The sequence below is a fragment of the Garra rufa genome, chromosome 13 (genome assembly GCF_049309525.1).
Source record: "Garra rufa chromosome 13, GarRuf1.0, whole genome shotgun sequence".
Taxonomy (NCBI): Eukaryota; Metazoa; Chordata; class Actinopteri; order Cypriniformes; family Cyprinidae; genus Garra; species Garra rufa.
Window position 1 is genome coordinate 38509922 of NC_133373.1, and position 19165 is coordinate 38529086.

The 19165-nt window shown below is 35.5% G+C and overlaps 1 protein-coding gene across 1 annotated transcript in view; it reads left to right on the top strand.

Moving 5' to 3' along the window:
* The first annotated feature begins 2902 nt into the window (after positions 1-2902).
* The window catches only part of LOC141348509 (gephyrin-like), an 84084-nt gene continuing 67821 nt past the window's right edge, over positions 2903-19165 (top strand). The window contains exon 1 of the mRNA XM_073852799.1: positions 2903-3016. Coding sequence (XP_073708900.1) covers positions 2953-3016 — 64 coding nt within the window. The 5' untranslated portion in view covers positions 2903-2952. The remainder of the gene's footprint in view (positions 3017-19165) is intronic.

Here is a 19165-nt window from a genome sequence, read left to right on the forward strand (position 1 = left end):
GGCTTATAAATCATGCACAATGAGTTTTTTTGAGTAAGTAAAAGTGTGCACAATCTCCTGTGAGGGCTAGGTTTAGGTGTAGGGTAGGGTTAGGGCGATAGAAAATACGGTTTGTACAGAATAAAAACCATTACGCCTATGGAATGTCCCCATAAAACATGTAAACCTGTGTGTGTGTGTGTGTGTGTGTGTGTGTGTGTGTGTGTGTGTGTGTGTGTGTAAAAGTAACGCAAACTAGTTTGTGTGGAAAGATTATGCTCCAAACTGGATTATAATGAAGAGCCAGAGGTTTTGTGAGTGGGACGTTGCTGTTTCATTAAGTCTGTGATAAACCCATGTTTTTGTGAGGGGAATATATCCGATAACGTTTATTCCTTTAGGAGATCAACACTGAATACACTAGATTAGATAAAAAATATTCAGACAAATATCACCATGCTATATGCTTACTACTTTTAATCAATTTTCGATTACTTTTAATTCTGACATTTATCAAAAATACAGTAAAAACAGTAAGAATAACAAATATTATTACAAATAAAAATAGTTGTTTTCAGCAACATTATTCCAGTCTTAAGTGTCACATGATCCTTCAGAAATCATTCTAATATGCTGATTTGCTGCTCAAGAAACATTGTTTAATTATTTATTCATTAATTAAGCTGCATATTATCATTTTGTAAACCATGATACACTACTAAGTAAGCAAGCATATGGCAAGTAAGATTTTTAATAAGATGCTGTTTTTTGAACTTTCCGTTTATCAAAGAGCCTATAAAAAATTGTATCATGATTTCCACAAAAATATGAAGCAGAACAACTGTTTTTAGCATATTTTATATATTATATATGCATACGCAGTCACTAAGAAGTTTCTGTGAATTCTTTGCGTTCATGCAAGTTCTCCATAAAATTGTCAGCATTTTAGATGCAGCCTCCAGTCTGTATGCCTGATGTACTTGATTTGCTTTATGATCAGACAGAAGTGTTATGCAAGAGAAGGTTCAGAGATGCAGAACTGAAATAATGAGGCTGGTGCTCGTCTTCCCACTTTGAACGCTCCACATACATGCTACCTATGAATGACTGCTGAAAAAATCCCACTGAATGATGGACCTGAACCATTTAGAACACCTTAGAAATACCAATGCAATGTGTTAATAGCTTAGAAAATGTGTATTTTCTCACAGTTTCTCAATAGAGTGTTGCATTGATACATATCTTTGTCTTCATACTTTACACTTTCCCAATGCTTAAATGTGCTCATAAATAATGAGTCTTGACACAGGAAGAAGAGATTTGCTCTCTTTCTTTCCATGAGAATAAACAAGAAGAATTACACACCACAGAAGCGTGATGTGGCGCTATAAATAGAAACGTGGCTTCTGCTTCAGGCTGTGATTGTATTTGCACAGGTCAGGGCTGCTATCATCTGCAGAAGGAAGGTTCAAAATCGGAGACTTCCTGTGTTTCAAAGCAAATAAATCAAAAAAATGCCAGACATAAGAAAGGTTGCGACCCGAGCGGTGATTGACACGTCATTGTTCTGAGATGTTCTGTGAGTCCAGGAAAGGAATCGATGGAGCTCTTCATGAGTTAATGTAGAAAAGCCCACACATGCATTAGTGTGGCATCCAGCCAGACTACAGGTGTGTGTGTGTGTGTGTGTGTGTGTGTGTGTGTGTGTGTGTGTGTGTGTGTGTGTGTGTGCGGCCCCCGCATTATGATCCAGTGATGGCGTCCATGCGCTCATGAGAGCCAGTGATTCATTTCTACTGTAATAGACATGAGTTTCTTGTTAATATCTCTGAGATCATTTAAACTGTATTAGGTCTGTGTGTCTTAAAGAGGGTTCTCTGAGATAACAAATGTTTTGAGATATGGTGAATAGAATTGATCAGAACTTTTATTGATCTCTGGGTGGGGAAATTGGTTAGCAAAATGGTTAACATTAGAGCAATAAGATATTTATTGTATTGTAAAGTCAGCATTTTTGTTTCGGTCATCTTAAAAGTATAAAGACTCATTGAGATCAGAGATTTACTTGTTTTCTTGTTGATGATCTGATTGGTCAGGTTTCAAGAGCCAATGATAAGCATACAACACAAACAAGCTCAAGAGTTTTATATAGAGAAAGGAAACCAAAAGGAATAACTTTGTGAATCTGATACAGATTATCATTGTAGTATGCATTATATTATCATTATAATATGAGTTAAGTCTGGAATAAAAGAAATACAAGTCTGGTTTGGGGTTGAGTAATATAATATAATATAATATAAAAACTTACAAATAAATACAAATAAAAATACAGTAAAAATAATAATATTGTGAAATATTATTACAGTTTTAAACAACTGTCTTCTATTTGAATATATTGTAATTTATCATTTATTTTTGTGATGCAAAGCTAAATCATCTTTACTACAGTCTTCAGTGTCACATGATCTTTCGGAAATCTCGTTAATATGCTGATTTGTTGCTCAGGAAACATTTTTGATTATTATTGTCAATGTTGAGAATAGTTGTGCTCCTTTTTATGGAAACTGTGATCTATTTTTTTTAAAGATTATTTGATTATCAAAGTTGAAAATCACAGGATTTATTTGAAATACAAATCTTTCGTAACATTATAAATGTCTTTACTGTCACTTTTGATTAATTTAATACTTATTTGCTGAATTTATACGACGACAGTTTATATATAATATATTTAAAAATAAATTGTATTTCACATAATTACACGGTTTCTTACATAAACTTTGTAAAAAATATAAACCTAAAATCTAAAGACCTTTGTTTGTTCGCAGATTTCCTAGTGAGATATTATGAGCGCTGAATCTTCGCTCTGCTGCTCTCGCCTGCGCGCTTCCCTCATTCCCCTCCAGAGTTCGATGCGCTCGGCTCTCGGCTCTGCCTGGAGTTCTCAGTGCGGCGACAGCGGTGCTGAATATGGCGACAGACGGGATGATTTTAACAAACCACGACCACCAAATCCGGGTCGGCGTCTTGACAGGTAAAGGCCAGAATCCTTAAAGTCATCCTGGGGTTTATTTTGGGGTTAAGCGGCTGCGTATTTCCAGCTGTTTGCCAGCGGTGCCTCTCCTCCCCAAGTGTGTGTGTGTGTATGTGTGTGTGCGTGCATGTGTGCGTTTGTGTGTTTCTCTGCTGGCCAGCGGTGATTTAAAGCCTTTTTCCCTCTTTGCCAGGGATTAATTTACCTGCCAAATCTCTTGCACGAAAAAATAGCCCAGCTTCGGCTAATGTGTATCTCTTGTATTATAATGACATTTCACCGAAAGATATAGTTTTATTCTGCGGAATTATACATTTTCGTTTGTTAAACCTTTAAAAATAGCTAAACGTTTACGCCGTAGCGTTTCGTGAGCACATTTAATCCAGTAAGTGTTGTATTATTTGAGAAGCACCCGGCCATAAAGACATCGGTGATAGAAATGAGATTTACTGTCAGAGACAGTGGATGCAGTGGGCTCATATTAGTGAGGATGGCTGTGAATCGTGGGCAGAATGCTGGTTTCCTCTCTGCATGACAGTCTTGTTAATGCAAACATGCCTTCGCCGGTCATTTCCATTCGTGCTTCATGTTTTTCAGCGATGCTGGTTTATAACGAATTAAATGTTCGAGCAAAGGTTGTATAATATGCGATTAATTCCCATCCTCTTTCAAAAATGGAAGAAAATCAAATGCAGAATCGAGTTACTGAACGATGGTATTTTGTGCTTGAAATCATCTAAATTGGCAGGATAATACAGCTTTATGCAGAGGGAAAAAAAACTGAAGGCCATGGATTTTCGTGTGATGTGATTGGTGATAACCCTCTCATGGAAATCCGCTGGTGAAGGTGGTAATGTGCAAAGATGGAGAGAGAGAGGAGCTCCATCCAGCTCTGAGGGAAACCCCGCTTCACCTCCCCCCTCCTCACTGCTGTAGAGCGGGGAAACCAGCAGCAGCGGCGGCGGCGCTGTCCATGGTTCTGAATTACAGCGGCCGCTCGGTGAGCGCTGTCCGCGGTGCTGATTTGCTGCGGCCACTCGAAGACCGCTGTCCGCGGTGCTGAATTGCTGCGGCCGCTCGATGAGCGCTATCCGCGGTTCTGTAATGTTGCGGCCGCTCCGTAATCGCTGTCTTCGGAGCTGAATTGCGTTTAGCGCTATACATTGTGCTGAAATATAAGCGACAGTCGCTTCACAATGGGGTATTTGCGTATATGTTCTGGTTTATCATTTAATAGATGTTTTAGTTAGGGCAGGAAACACAGAAGGGGGACACATACCCCCAGTATTAGATCAACGGCTTGGGATTGATTCATAAATTATTTGATTTGGTCCCCAAATTTGATGAAAGCTTTGTTTTTAACAGTACATTAATGACAGGGGATGTCCCATGGGAGTAACCTGAGGATATGTAGTCTGCTCAGTTGCACAATGCATCAAACCTTGTTGGGCTTGAACCTACAACCTATTGGTTAACCAAGCCAGATGTTTAACCAGTTGTCTAGAGAAAATGTACAGAGTAGTATAAGGGCTACTGGGGTATTTGTCTTACATGTTATGCTCTGTCATTTATTAGACTCTTTAATTCAGCATAACCAGACATTAAAGAGGACATTGCCCAAGTATACAGATTAGTGGCCTTTTCAGTAGCTGATTCCAAAAAATATTACATTCAGTCCCTATATGTGTTTTATTCTAAGTAACTATAGCAATAAAAGGTAACTATAAGAAAGCCCCTATTAAGTATATAGAGGAAACAATTTCAGTAGCAAAATGAATTATACCTTGCTGGGTTTAAACATTTAACCATTTAGTAAATAAGAATTTATTTTGTATGGGAACAGGCCTGCTTTTGTACTGACCTGCATTGTTCAGATTTATCAGATACATCAGTACATTTATTACAGATTCAGTCACTATGGTGTGACGTGAGTCCTGCACAAGGGCACAATAGTGACAGTTCATAGATCACTTCTTGTGGGGCTTGGACATACAGCCTTTTGGTTACCAAGCCAGATGATCAACTACTGGATTGCAGGGCAAACAGTGATACTGGGGTATTGCCCTGCATTGTTCTATACAGCTTGGCAATTTATCAGATGCTTTTATCAGTGCACTTTACTAGGACAGTCCCCCTGGAGTAACCTCAGGTTAAAGTATCCTGCTCAGTGGCTCAATGGTGATAGTTCATGACTTGCTCCTTTAACCACTAGGCTACAGCACCGCTGGTGTGTTGGCCTGCATTATTTTGTCATATGCTTTAATGTGATTACCATGTCAGCATCGATATCCAACACCCTCGAAACCTCTAGTGTATGTCACCACACATTGTCAGTTAAGCAAATACAAGCCAGCAGATACATACACGAACACGCAGTTGCCACGCTTGTCATGCATCAGATTACTTTTGTGACCTCCTCTATTCAGGGATGACATTTGAACAGGAAGCTCGCCAATATTTGTCTTGGTAGCAAATCTACCATTTCCACTTCTACTAGTGACCCTCTCTCTCTTCCTCTGTATCACTGAAGGCCTGTGTGTTGAGGGAAATGAAGACAGGAAGGTAAAAAGAAAGAGGAGAGAGATATCACAGTCTGTGTGTGTCATCTGACCTTTCAGAAATCTCTCTCTCCTTGCTGTTGCTCTTCCCCGTGTGCAGGTGTGGGATTTTACGTTGTTGAAAAGTGATTTCCTTCCGTATCTCTATCTTGCCAGTCACCTCTGAGACTCTCACTTACAAGCCGTTGAAGTATCTGTATTATCAACCACGTAAAGATAAATGTGTTCAGTGATCAGAGCTGATAGTGTTGACCTTTGACATCAGTCCATGTTGTTACTTCAGTCTTGTGTGCCTGTGCTTGACTAATCATCCAATGACGGAAGGCCCTGTCCACATCTGCTCCATCTTCTCCGATGACAGCAGGGTCATGTGACCAGACCTGTCCCCTTCTCTGGGGTTGAGAGGAGCTTTGGTTGGCATAGCAACACTGTGGAGGTTTTAGGAACATGACAAGCATACAGCGACTCCAAGATGTAGGGTGGGGTCATAGTGTGACACCCGGACACGATATAGAGCTGTAGTCGGAACCGTTCAACTTTCTTTCACTTGGATTGCCTATTTAAGTTTCTGTTCAGTGTTTTTAACGACACCGGTTCCATAAAGAGTTTGATTTGTTGAAATCATGTAACACATGAAAAACTAATTTAATGGAGACAAACAGAAACTAGCATGTCATTGGTTAAGAGATTTGTCATGCTGCAATTACAGATCACATGATTTACAGATCCAACCGAAAAAGGTTCTAGATTCTTATGTGTAGTTTAGGTTCATGTTTTAGTAACTGTTGGGTTTTGAAATATTTAGTTCCACCCCCTTTTCAGCACTATGTCTTCGAATGGCTTCTGTTTTAGCATCCTCACCTTGGTGAGTACTGACCTAAAAATAAACCCGATCTGACCTTGAGAAGGACCGCCATCTTCCTGTCACTTCTACAAAACACGAGTGACTATTAAGGCGACCACGGAAAGTAGTTCAGCTCAGACAACCTTTTAACTGATCAGTGGTTCACACTGTTTGTGTCTTTAAATGCTCATTGAAATATTTTTGAGGGAACTCATATTTACTTGATTTCATCTTCTTTTCCAATCATTAATGGTGATTGATAGTCAATGGTAATGTAGAATGAATTTAAACTGAGGTAGCAAACAGGATGCAGAAGTACTGTTTGAATTTGAGTGTAAAGAAGTAGAATTAAAGTGCATTTAAATTAATTTAATGTAATTTTAGTATCTTTTAAATGCTATTTTAGTTTTTATTATTTGTAATTATTTTTTATATTTTCTGTTGTCATTTTAATGTGAAAGTTTTAGTAATTTCATTGTTTTTATTTTTAATATTAGCAAATATTTGTGTGTGTGTGTGTGTGTGTGTGTGTGTGTGTGTGTGTGTGTGTGTGTGTGTGTGTGTGTGTGTGTGTGTGTGTGTGTGTGTGTGTGTGTGTGTGTGTGTGTGTACCTGGTATTCATCACGTTGTGGGGACCAAATGTCCCCACAAGGATAGGAATACCAGTAGATTTTGACCTTGTGGGGACATTTCTCAGGTCCCCATGAGGAAACAGGCTTATAAATCATGCACAATGAGTTTTTTTGATGAAGTAAAAGTATGCACAATCTCCTGTGAGGGCTAGGTTTAGGTGTAGGGTAGGTGTAGGGCGATAGAAAATACGGTTTGTACAGTATAAAAACCATTACGCCTATGGAATGTCCCCATAAAACATGTAAACCCAACGTGTGTGTGTGTGTGTGTGTGTGTGTGTGTGTGTGTGTGTGTGTGTGTGTGTGTGGCCAATAAAGTTTTTTTAATTTTAGTTTCAGTTTTAGGTAACAACTATACACCTGGTCATTTTTAACAGTTTAACTCTGACAGCTTTGAATGTTTTTGCTAAAAGTCTTGTTTGAAAGATTTAAACAGTTTAAAACGCCTTGAAGTTTGATGGTTTATACGATAGATAGATAGATAGATAGATAGATAGATAGATAGATAGATAGATAGATAGATAGATAGATAGATAGATAGATAGATAGATAGATAGATGACATCTATAGAAATTTGTACTTGGTTTATGTATTTCATCATATTTAATAACTTAATTGTTGTGCATCAAGGTCAAAGAACACATTTTTTCCTAGAATTAATCACTCACATTACATTTCTTCGAATTGTAGTTGAGTAAAGTCCAATCCAAACATACACTCATAAATTAAAAGTGAACAGATTCTTCAATTCTACATTTTTCACAATCCTGTAAAGCAATTGGACTTATAATTTTCACCCGTCGGACGCTAAAATGGGTGATAAATCCTTGTGACAGTGACAGAGCACTTCTGCTTTAGTTTGACACAGCGCTGTCATTATAGTCATTATATAAAATGCATTACTTTTAACTTGTCACGCTGTTTGTACGCCTCATTAGTAAAGTGCAGCGTATTGTTGCCTAATTGTTGTTATCCGTTAAAGCACAACTAAAACTCTGTGTGCGTGTAAATTGACCTGGTAGTGATCAGAGATTGCAAGCCAGACGTTTCAACGGCATTGCAGTGGTCAGTGTTATTGACACAAATGGAAACGAGAAGCTTTATGTCTTCACCCTGGCATCTCTTGTAAAGGATTTTATTTTACAGCTGTGATTTTACACACCTTTCTGCATGTCACTGAGCTGGATTCTGTCTGAACTTGTGTCCTTCCACAGCAGGACCATTGAAATTCAGTCACTGAACTGAACTGCCAATGAGGAAACTCTCTGCGGCAGACAGCACACATCTCTCTCTCTCTTTCTCTTTCGTGCTTCTTAGCTCTAGCAAATCTGGATGGCACAGGATTGTGTGGGCGGCATTCCAATCTCACATGTGTATCAAAGAGACATGCATCGACCACATTTACACGAGCTGCTAAATTTAGATGCCTGACAAAGTCATAAATAGTTATAAGATACAATCCCCACTGGTTATTTAGCATGACCAATTGAATGTGTGTGTGTTTAACTCTTTTCCTTCCTTGTCTTTTTCACTTTTAATCTCGGTTCTTCTGCCAGGTTTTTGAGTTAGTCACTTGAACGTAAATGCCATGTGACTAATGACTCTATTTTAAAGAACTGTTACATTAATCCCATTTATGGCTGAAAAATAGTAGCATGCCTGATCGCAGGTGCTATTTTTAATTAATACATGTGAATAACGTAACAGTGTGCAGCTCTTTTTAATGCATTTTTATGCTTTTACACTTTCATCTGACGCCTATTCATAAACTACTGAATGTGTGCACATTTTTATCTTATAGATAGATCAAACAATAGATAAACTGGTGGATGGATGGATAAAACAGTGGATAAATGGATAAAATTATGTATGGATAGATAAAAGGATAGTAGTTAGTAAAATGATGCATGGATGGATGGATGGATAAAACGATGAATGGATGGATAAATAAAATGATAAATAGATGGATAGATAAAATGATGGATGATGAAACGATAAATGGTTGGATGGACTGATAAAACGATGGATGGACCTTTGGATAAAACGGTGAATAAATGTATAAAATGATGGATGGATGGATGGATGGATGGATGGATGGATGGATGGATGGATGGATGGACAGATTAAACAATGGATGGGTGATCAAACAATAGATGGATGGATGGATTTGATGGATGTTAGATAAAACGATAAATGAATGGATAAAACTGAATGAATGGATAAAATGATGGATGGATAGACATAAAACGATAGATGAATGGATGGATGAATGGATGGATGGATGGATAGATGGATGATAAAACAATAAATGGATGGATGGAATGATGGCTGGATGGATAAAACAGTGAATGAATTAATAAAATGATGGATGGATGGATGGATGGATGGATGGATGGATGGACGGACAGATAAACAATAGATTAAAGAATGGATGGACAAAATGATAAATGGATAGATAAAAGATGGATGAATGATAAAACATAAATTGATGGATGAATGGATGGATAGATAAAAGGATGGATGGACTGATGGGTGGATGGATGAATAGATAAAACGAAACAATAAATGGACGGATGGATTGGATGGACTAATAAAACGATGGATGGATGGATGGATGGATGGATGATAAAACAATAAATGGATGAATGAATGGATAGATAGATAAATAAAACACTGGATGGATGATAAATAAAGCGATGGATGGATGGATGGATGATAAAACAATAAATGGATGGATAAAACAATGGATGAATAGATTAAAGGATGGATGGATATACAAAACAATGGATGATAGATTAAAGGATGGATAAAATGATGGATGGATGATGAACACGTGTATGAGTGAGTGTGAATGTAAAATGGCTTAATGCATTAAAAAAAAATGAAAACTTTTTGGACTGACCTCAAATCCTCAAATGCCATAATCTAACAGATAAACACACAAATGAATCAACCACGTGCTCCAAATACTCTGACATACTGACCTTTCAAATGGAATTAGGAATGAGTTCATCTTTTCACACACAGGAAATGATTGTGTTTGAGCAGAAAAGCACTGACAGGTTGCGTTGAGTCTAGATGTAATGCAAAATGGAGCTTTCTGCAATGTTAAAGTGATCATGAAATCAAAAGTGACCCTGTTTACTTAATATCAGTTCTTGTGCTTATTTTGAATTATTAATTGCAGTGAATGTAAAAGTAAAAAGAAAAAAGTTTTGTCTTTGTAATAATTCCACCGCAAACACATTCTGATATGTAACACCCACTTTACACCAACACATCAATTTCTGATGGATAAGATCAATTTTTAGACTGTTTAATGTTGTTTTACTAATAATGTAAAATGAGTTGTGAGTGTTTGGTGTTGAATTTAAACATGTGGCGAAGAGGTTTTATCTACACTGGACTCATTAAGTGCCGCTGTAACACACGTGTAATCACCAGTAAAAAGGAATTGCTGTCAAGGGGATGGTGAACATGAGTTTTTGTGTGTTAAGATTAATAGTTTGTGACATTACATGTCATGATACTTTGTAAGAGAACTGTTTCTGTGTGTAGCCATGCTGGAAATTTGTTTTAAGCTTGACATGCTCATAAAAAAACTATTTGGTAATCGGACTTATAAGTGTATGAATGTCATTGCATTTTATATAAAAAATATCAAATTTCAATTAGTAAAACCAGTTTTTAATAATCTTTATTTTAATTTTAGTTAGCACACAACACATAAAGCACGCAAGCGTTATATTCTAATTCAGTTCATTGTAAATTTATAAAACGTTTTAATAAATTAACAATTCTCATGTAAGTTTTTCTTATTTTATTTTATTATTGGAAAAATAGGTCTTTGTCTGTTTGTAATGCTAAAACAATAGAAATAGTGTTAAAACCAGTCAACTTGACTTCAATCAAAAATTACCAAAACACCAGCTCATATAAGAACACTGAGACTTCAAATGATGAAGAAAAATGAAGTTGGTGAAGAGAAAAGATCCTGCAGCACTTGAGACACTTAATTTGATATTTTGTACCTAATGCAATGACATTCAGACACTTTTAAGTGTCCAAATATTTTCTGGGGTCACTGTAACTCTGTATAAACACGTTAATGTATCTCTACATATCGAACCTGCAGAATTTGAAGCTGAAAGAGAAACTTTCCCACAGTATTTGTGTTGGGTCTTGTGTATAGTGTGTGTTTGTTTACGCAGCCGTGTGTATGTGTGTGTGTGTGTGTGTGTGTGTTCTGATGAGTCACCTCATGCTTCATTGCCGTCCATTGAACGTTTCTCTTTAATTAAGGAAGTGGGGATTAATAAAGTCGTCAGTGACCTGCCCACTCACAAACTCTCATTCTCCCACATGGGTTTCACCACATCACGATTTGTAAAGTTGTGGGAGAAACAGCATTCGTGTCCATGGCTGCCAGAGCAGTGAGGATACCTTTATTTCAGTGTTATTTTAGTAGTGTTTATATACTATTATGGTATTATTCATCTTTTTATTTAGCTTTTAATTTTAAATTTTCACTTTTCATTTTCATTTCATTGATTTTATGTGCATTTTTTTTACTTTATTTTTCATTTTAGTTTTATTAATTTTAGTAGCTCAGCTTGTTTTTTTCTCTGTTAGCTACCAATGTCACATTTACAATTTTATAATTTTTGCTTTATATTCAATTTCTTTGCATGAAATATTTAGTATTTAAATGTTTATGGATGGATGGATGGATGGATAGAACAATAGATGGATGATTGGATGGAGTGACGGATAATTGAAATTACAGATATTATGTTGGATGGATAGATGGATGAAATTATAGATAACTAAAAGGATAGAAAAATGATGGATGGATGGATGGATGGATGGACGGACAGATAAAATGATGGATAGAGAGACAAAATGATGGATGGATGGATTAATGGATTGATGGGTAGATAAAATGATGGATGCATGGATGATGGATAGACAGATAAAATGATGGATGATGGATAGATCAAAACATGGATGGATGGATGATGGATAGACAGATAAAATCATGGATGGATGGATGGATGGATGGATGGATGGATGGATAGATAAAATCATAGATGAATGGATGAAATAATAGATAATGGATGATGGATGGATAGACAAAATGATGGACGGATGGATTAATGGATTGATGGGTAGATAAAATGATGGATGGATGGATCGATGGATGGATGCATGGATGATGGATAGACAGATAAAATGGATGGATGGATGGATGGATAAAGTCATGGATGAATAATAGATTTAATGATTGATGGGCGGATGGATGGATGGCTGAAATGATAGATAACTAAAAGGATAAATAAAATGATAGATGGATGATGGATAGACAGATAAAATGATGGATGGATGGATGGATTGATTGATGAATAGACAGATAAAATGATGGATAGATGGATAAAATCATGGATGGATAGATGCATGAATGGATGGTTGATAGACAGATAAAATCATGGATGGATGGATGGATGAAATGATAGATAACTAAAAGGATAGATAAAATGATTGATGGATGATAGATAGATTAAATAATAGGTGTTGGATGATAGACAAAATGATGGATGGATGGATTGATGGATAAATAGATTAAATTATGAATGATGGATAAATAGACTAAGTGATGGATGGATGGATGGATGGATGGATGGATGGATGGATAAATGGATTAATAGGTAGATAAAATGGATGGATAATGGATAGGCAGATTTGTATGATGTACGATGGATGAAATGTATGATGGATGATAGATAAAAGGATGGATAGACAGACTGATAAAATGATGGATGGACAGACTGATAAAATGATTGATGGATGGATGGATAGATGGACAGATAAAATGATGGCTGACAGATATATAAAATGACAAATGAATGGATGGATAGACATAAATTGATGGATGGAAGGATGGATGGATTAAATGATAGATAACTGAAATGACAGATAAAACTTTGGATGATGGATAGATGAAATGATAGATAAATAAAATGGATGGATCTAAAGAATCAAAAGGAAACAGTTTTAATAAAGAAAATGAAACCATTTTTCTCTTGTGTGGCAGTCCTAATGTCCAGTGCGTGCTGAACGTGTGCAGACTCAGCTCAGTAAGCATTCAGCTTCTCCTTAAACACCACAGATGTGTTTTATCCTTGTTGACTGACGTGGGAAAAGAGTAAATTAGGTTTTGGAGGCTTCAATCCTCTTCCCTGCCTAAATTTAACCTCTTTCTCTGATGGCTTGTCGGTTCCTCACTAACACCCACTCCAGTGCGCTGGATTCTTCTGCACGAGCTGTAAAAGCCACTGCTTTACTTGCCGGCTTTAAATAATGGAGCAAGGTGCTTTTGCGGGGCAGAATGTGTGTAATGGCAGGGGTGAATAATTCAGCCTCTTCTACTCTCTGTCCTGTTCACTACCACCATTATAAGAGAAGACACTCAGATCATGCAGTCACACATAAAATCTTAACGTCGGTCTCTGGCCCCGTGCACCGGGTCCGGCTCGCGTGGTCCCTCGGAGGGGCCGGCCTGAGGTCAGGGCTTTCGGGACGCTGATGCTGATGGACAGGGAGGGAGTGGGGCTGAACTCAGGTCTGCTGAGAGGAGCAGATATCTTCTGGTGAGCTGACGCAAAGGGTTTGGTTTGCCCTTATGAGTTATAGTGTGTAATATTGGAAAATCCTGCTTAGATGTTCAAATGTGCTGGAGGGTCAGGGATTTAAAGGGACAGTTCAGCTAAAAAATGTTCACTATGTTGTTCCGCCTAGTATTTTAACAGCTGTTATTTCCCACACAATATAAGCACTTCCCTTTCAATAAAGTGGTCCATGACTATGATCTAAGGGTCAGTTTAGGGTCAGTACGATTTTTTTTTGTTTTGATTTTTAATGAAGTCTCTTCTGCTCACCAAGGCCGCATTTATTTGCCCAAACATACAATAAAACATTAATATTGTAAGATATCGTATGATTTCATCAAATTAATTTTCTATTGTAATATATTGTAAATTGTAATTTATTTTTATGATGTAAAGCTGAATTTCCTGCATCATTACCCCAGTCTTCAGTGTCACATGATCCTTCAGAAATCATTCTAATATGCTGATTTGCTGCTCAAGAAACATTTCTGATTATTATAAATTTTGAAAACAGTTGTGCTGCTTCATGTTTTTGTGGAAACATTATAAATGTCTTTACTGTCACTTTTGATCAATTTATTGCATCCTTGCCAAATAAAACTTTTATTATCTTCAAAAATATTATATTCAAAGGTTATTATTGGTACTATTAGTAATATAAATATTTCTATGGACTCTATGAAATCTATAGGCTTCATTTATACTGTTTTGCTGCTGATTTTGTCCTTTTTGGAACTTAAAATGCGTCCGTCTGCATTTTCTTTCATTTTGTAGAGTAGAGCAGCGAGAACAGTTTCTCCTTTTGTGTTTATACTGGTTAAAAGACAAATGTAACCAAAATTATCAAGCAACAACAAAAGAATAGAAAGTGATAAACAACTTTATAGAAATAGAACAGGAAAATGCAAGTGATGCTTTTCTATGCAAAACTCGCTATTTTTATTTCTGTGATCCTTTTTCCTAGGTTTTCTTCCCAGTTCAAAATCATGCACTCAAAAAATACTATTCTAGGTTTTTCTACTTCAAAATTTTAATGTTTCATTTACTTTGTTTTATGCTGTTTCCTTGTAACTATGAGAAATTTACTGCCAATTTCTGGGTTATACTTTATTTTGATAGTCCATTTTATACATTCTACTAACTAAAAGTGACTTTGCAGCTAAATGTCAATTTACTCCCATTAATTTGCGACTACATGTCAATTAACTCTCATTTGATTATTAGTATAGGTTAGGGTTAGTAAAATAGTCAAATAAGTTGACATATTTGCAAAGTTACCTATGGTCAGTAGGGTTGAGGGACAATCAAAATAAAGTGTTAGCACATATTTAGCAGACAGTCTACTAATACTCTGATGACTGCTAGTTGACATGTAGTTGAAAAGTTACTTATAGTTGGTATAATATTTAAAGTGAACTGTCAAAATAAAGACTTACCAATATGTGAAAATTGTAAAATGTACATCCAATTTTGTTTTCAGTTCAGGTCCAAACTGTAAGTTGCATTAAGGATGTAGACAGAAAATGCAGTTGTTAATGAAAGTGACACTTATGTGACCAAAAGCTAAGAAAATGTACCAATGCACCAATGTGGGCATCCGTTGACCAATTAGAATATATTGTAGCAAGAGTAAGAAACAGATGATACGTGCCTTAAAAACAAAAACATCATGTTGTAAATGTCACAGCAAGATGAAATACGGAGAAGATCTTAGAAAAGGGAGGCCTTAAAAGAAGGCAGGATGAAAAACGAGCGAGAGAGGATGAAATGGGCAGCAAAGGATCTGCAGTGTTGTAGTGGTAACAGTGAAGCTGTGCTGTAATTGCTGATGTCGTCCGGAGAATTGAATGCGATGAAGGCAGCTGCTTACAGCCAGATTCATTAGGACAGCTGTGCTCAGAGCAGAGAGACAGACACAACCGGAAAGATTGTTGTGTCTTGGGAAATAAGCAGATTCCAAAATCTGAGCGCGAGAGAGAGAGACAGACAGCTGGAGTGGAAGCGAGAGAGACAGGGTTAAGAGGAGTCTCTCTGTCAGGGGAAATAAGTGCACTGCAGAGTCAGGAAACTCCAGCCATGAGCAGGAGGTTTGAAATCGCAGATGCTGTAAAGCAGCAGCAGCAGCAGCAGCGATGCAGCAGAGAGAGAGAGCCGAGGGTCTTCCCTTACTGCAGTGTGCTGAACGCAGCCCACCACTGCATACTAAACAACACCACACGTGACCACAGCAATACTGCACTTCATACAGCATACTAAACGACTGCAAATTAAGACCTTTATACAGCAGGGATGCATTAAACTGATTAAAAGTGACAATAAAGATATGTTGCAACGATTTGAATTTCAAATAAATAAATGCTGTTCTTTTGAACTTTCTATCATCACGGAATCCTGGGAAAATAAAACGTATCACAGTTTCAACAAATATGAAGCAGTACAACTGTTTCAACATTGATATTAATCAGAAATTTTTCTTGTGCAGCAAATCAGCATATTAGAATGATTTCTGAAGGATCATGTGACACTGAAGACTGAATGATGACTGTAATGATGCTGAATGCTTATTTGCAATTGAGTTTTTACTGTATTTTTGGTCAAATAAATTACAGTTACATCACGTTATATATTTAGATAGAAAACTGTTATATTAAAATAAAATAATATTTCACAATATTACAATTTTTATTGTATTCTAATCAAATAAATTAGTTATATCATCATAAGAATTAATAGCATTTTAAATTGTATAAATAGCGTTATTTTAAATTGTAGTAATATTTCATAATATTACTGTTTTTGCTGTATTTTGGATCAAAGAGAAACCTGGTATTTTTAAATTGCCATTTTTACTGTATTTTTTATCAAATGAGTTTGATACATCATTGGAATAAATTACATTTGAAAGTATATTCAAATAGAAAACATAATAAGTTTCACAATATTGCAGTTTTTACTACATTTTTAATCAAATAAATGCAGCCTTGATAAGCAGTACAGACTTTATTCAGAAACATTAAAAAGTGTTACTGACCTCAAACATTTGTACAGTAATATATGCACAACTACACTAAACAGCAGCACTAGGGATGGATTGTAGGATTTTAATTTTGTTCTGATTATTATGTGAAGGTAAAAGAAAACTTGGGCTGTTAGACTGCAAAGTAACCAAAAGCATCGTAAAAGTATCATAAATGTGCACGGTATCTCTTTTGGTGCTATTTATCAAGTCTTCTGTGAGTCATACGGTTTAAGAATGACATTTATGTAAAAAAAAATGATGACAGGATGGTTATTTTCAGGTGATGTTGATGGTCAAGCCTCCATATGTCTAGCTGATCTTAGCCCCCATCCTTTGTAAATCTACAACCTTTGACCCTGATCCAAACCACATCACCCCAACAGCAGTATGTCAAACATCTGGGCTCCTCATATTTAGTGTTTGGATGCATGATAATCTACTCATAGCGTCTACAGTGGCGTCCTCCATTAACGTCTCTCATTGAAATCTGATGAAATCTGAGATTCATAAGGATGCGTGATGGAAAACTGCCCTGAAGAGGGCCGTTGGGTAGATTTTAATTTTCATACGCCTGTGCGGGGGTGGACGCTTATGCCAGCAGTGTGTGTCAATGTAATGTGGTTTAAATACGCAAGAGGCTGGCAACACTATTACTGCTGCTCATAGTTAGTGTTTGTGATCTGACATTAGTGCTCCACACCATGGATGTACTATTATTATTATTATTTTGATTTTTTTATATTTTGATTTTATTTTTAATTTCGTTACAAAATTTGTGTAATTTTGTTGTGTATTTTGTTAGGTTTTTCGTTTTTATTAAATTATTTTGCAACATGAACGGAACAATATGAACTGGTTGAAAATAAAATGCAAAATACACAAAGGGATTAAAGGGTTTCTTGGTTTTTCCATTTCTGAAATTTGGACGTTTTTGGAGATTATTTTTTCCAAGAGTTACATTAGTTATTGTTCCTTCCATATTCACAGGGGAGTTGATGAATTATCAATAAGACAGGCCTTCATACAGATCTGAGAGCAGAGAAACAATGATTTCTGTGAGAAATGAGTAAGAATGACAGTCAACTCTCAGTTTTGATCTCTTACATTGTCACAGGTTTGATTCCCAGCAAACACACAGACTCCCCGGATGTACTAATAAAATTGGGACATTGCTGATTTTACAAGCCATGATGATCAGGATTTATGGATTATGGAAATAATAAACCAAATACTTACTTCCTGTTGCAGTTTTATTTTTATTTGGGCAAATGACATAACATGTCCACAGTTTTTTATTTATTTATTTATTTATTTATTTATTTTTAATAGTTTTTATTTTAAAATTATTTTTACATTTTTTAGATTATATACATTATAAAATATAAAAATAATATTAAGGTAATGTGTATATACTGTAGATCATTATTTGTAATCATCTTTTATGTTCACTTATATTTTAAATGTTTTAAAAAAAAAAGTAGTTTTCTTTATTTTATTAAAATAAATTTGAATTAAAATTATAAAATAATGTGTAGCTGAAAAGTATGTAATGTAGGTCCTGTTTTTAAATTATTAATTTTTTTTATATATTTTAATAAACTTTTTATATTCACTACTTCACTGTGATTAGTCTTATATGTATGAATATATTATATTAAATGCAGATTTTTTTTCCCCCCAAAATTCAAGATTACTGTGTAGAGAAAGTTTTACAATTAAATTAAATTTTCAGCACTTAAGTTTTTTTAAGTAGATTTAATTAATCTTAACTTTTGTTTATTCAGTTAAAATTCAAGAATAGTGTGTTAGGGGAAAGTATGTATTTTCATTTTATAATTTTACATCAGTTTTTGTCTACACTAACACTAGTTCACTTAAATGGTCTTGCAAAGTGACATATATATTTTTCAAGTTCAAATATTCCAGTTAGTCTCTATTAATATGAGGTCATAAGGTGTAGCTGAAAATTATGTATATTAGGTCCTGTTTTATTTTTTATAATTTTTAATAAACTTTATATTCACTAGTTCACTTATATAATTCTGTTATTAGGCTTATATGTATGCAGATTTAATAAAAAAAAAATCTGTTAAAATTCAAGATTACAGTGTAGAGAAAGTATGAATTTTAGGTCCTGTAACTGGTCACAATTTAATTACATTTTCATAATTTTTTTTATCAAATTTTGTCATGTTTTTAAATGATGATGATGATTATTATTATTTTTTTTATTTATTTTTTATTTTTATTTTTTTTATTCACTAGTTGACTTAAGTGATTATGTGATTATGTATGCAGATTTATTTATTTATTTTTATTTTCAGTTAAAATTCAAGATTACTATGTAGAGAGTATTATTTTAGGTCCTGTTACTGGTCACAATTTAATAAAACTTCCGTCATTTTTAATACTTTTTTTTAAGTAGATTCA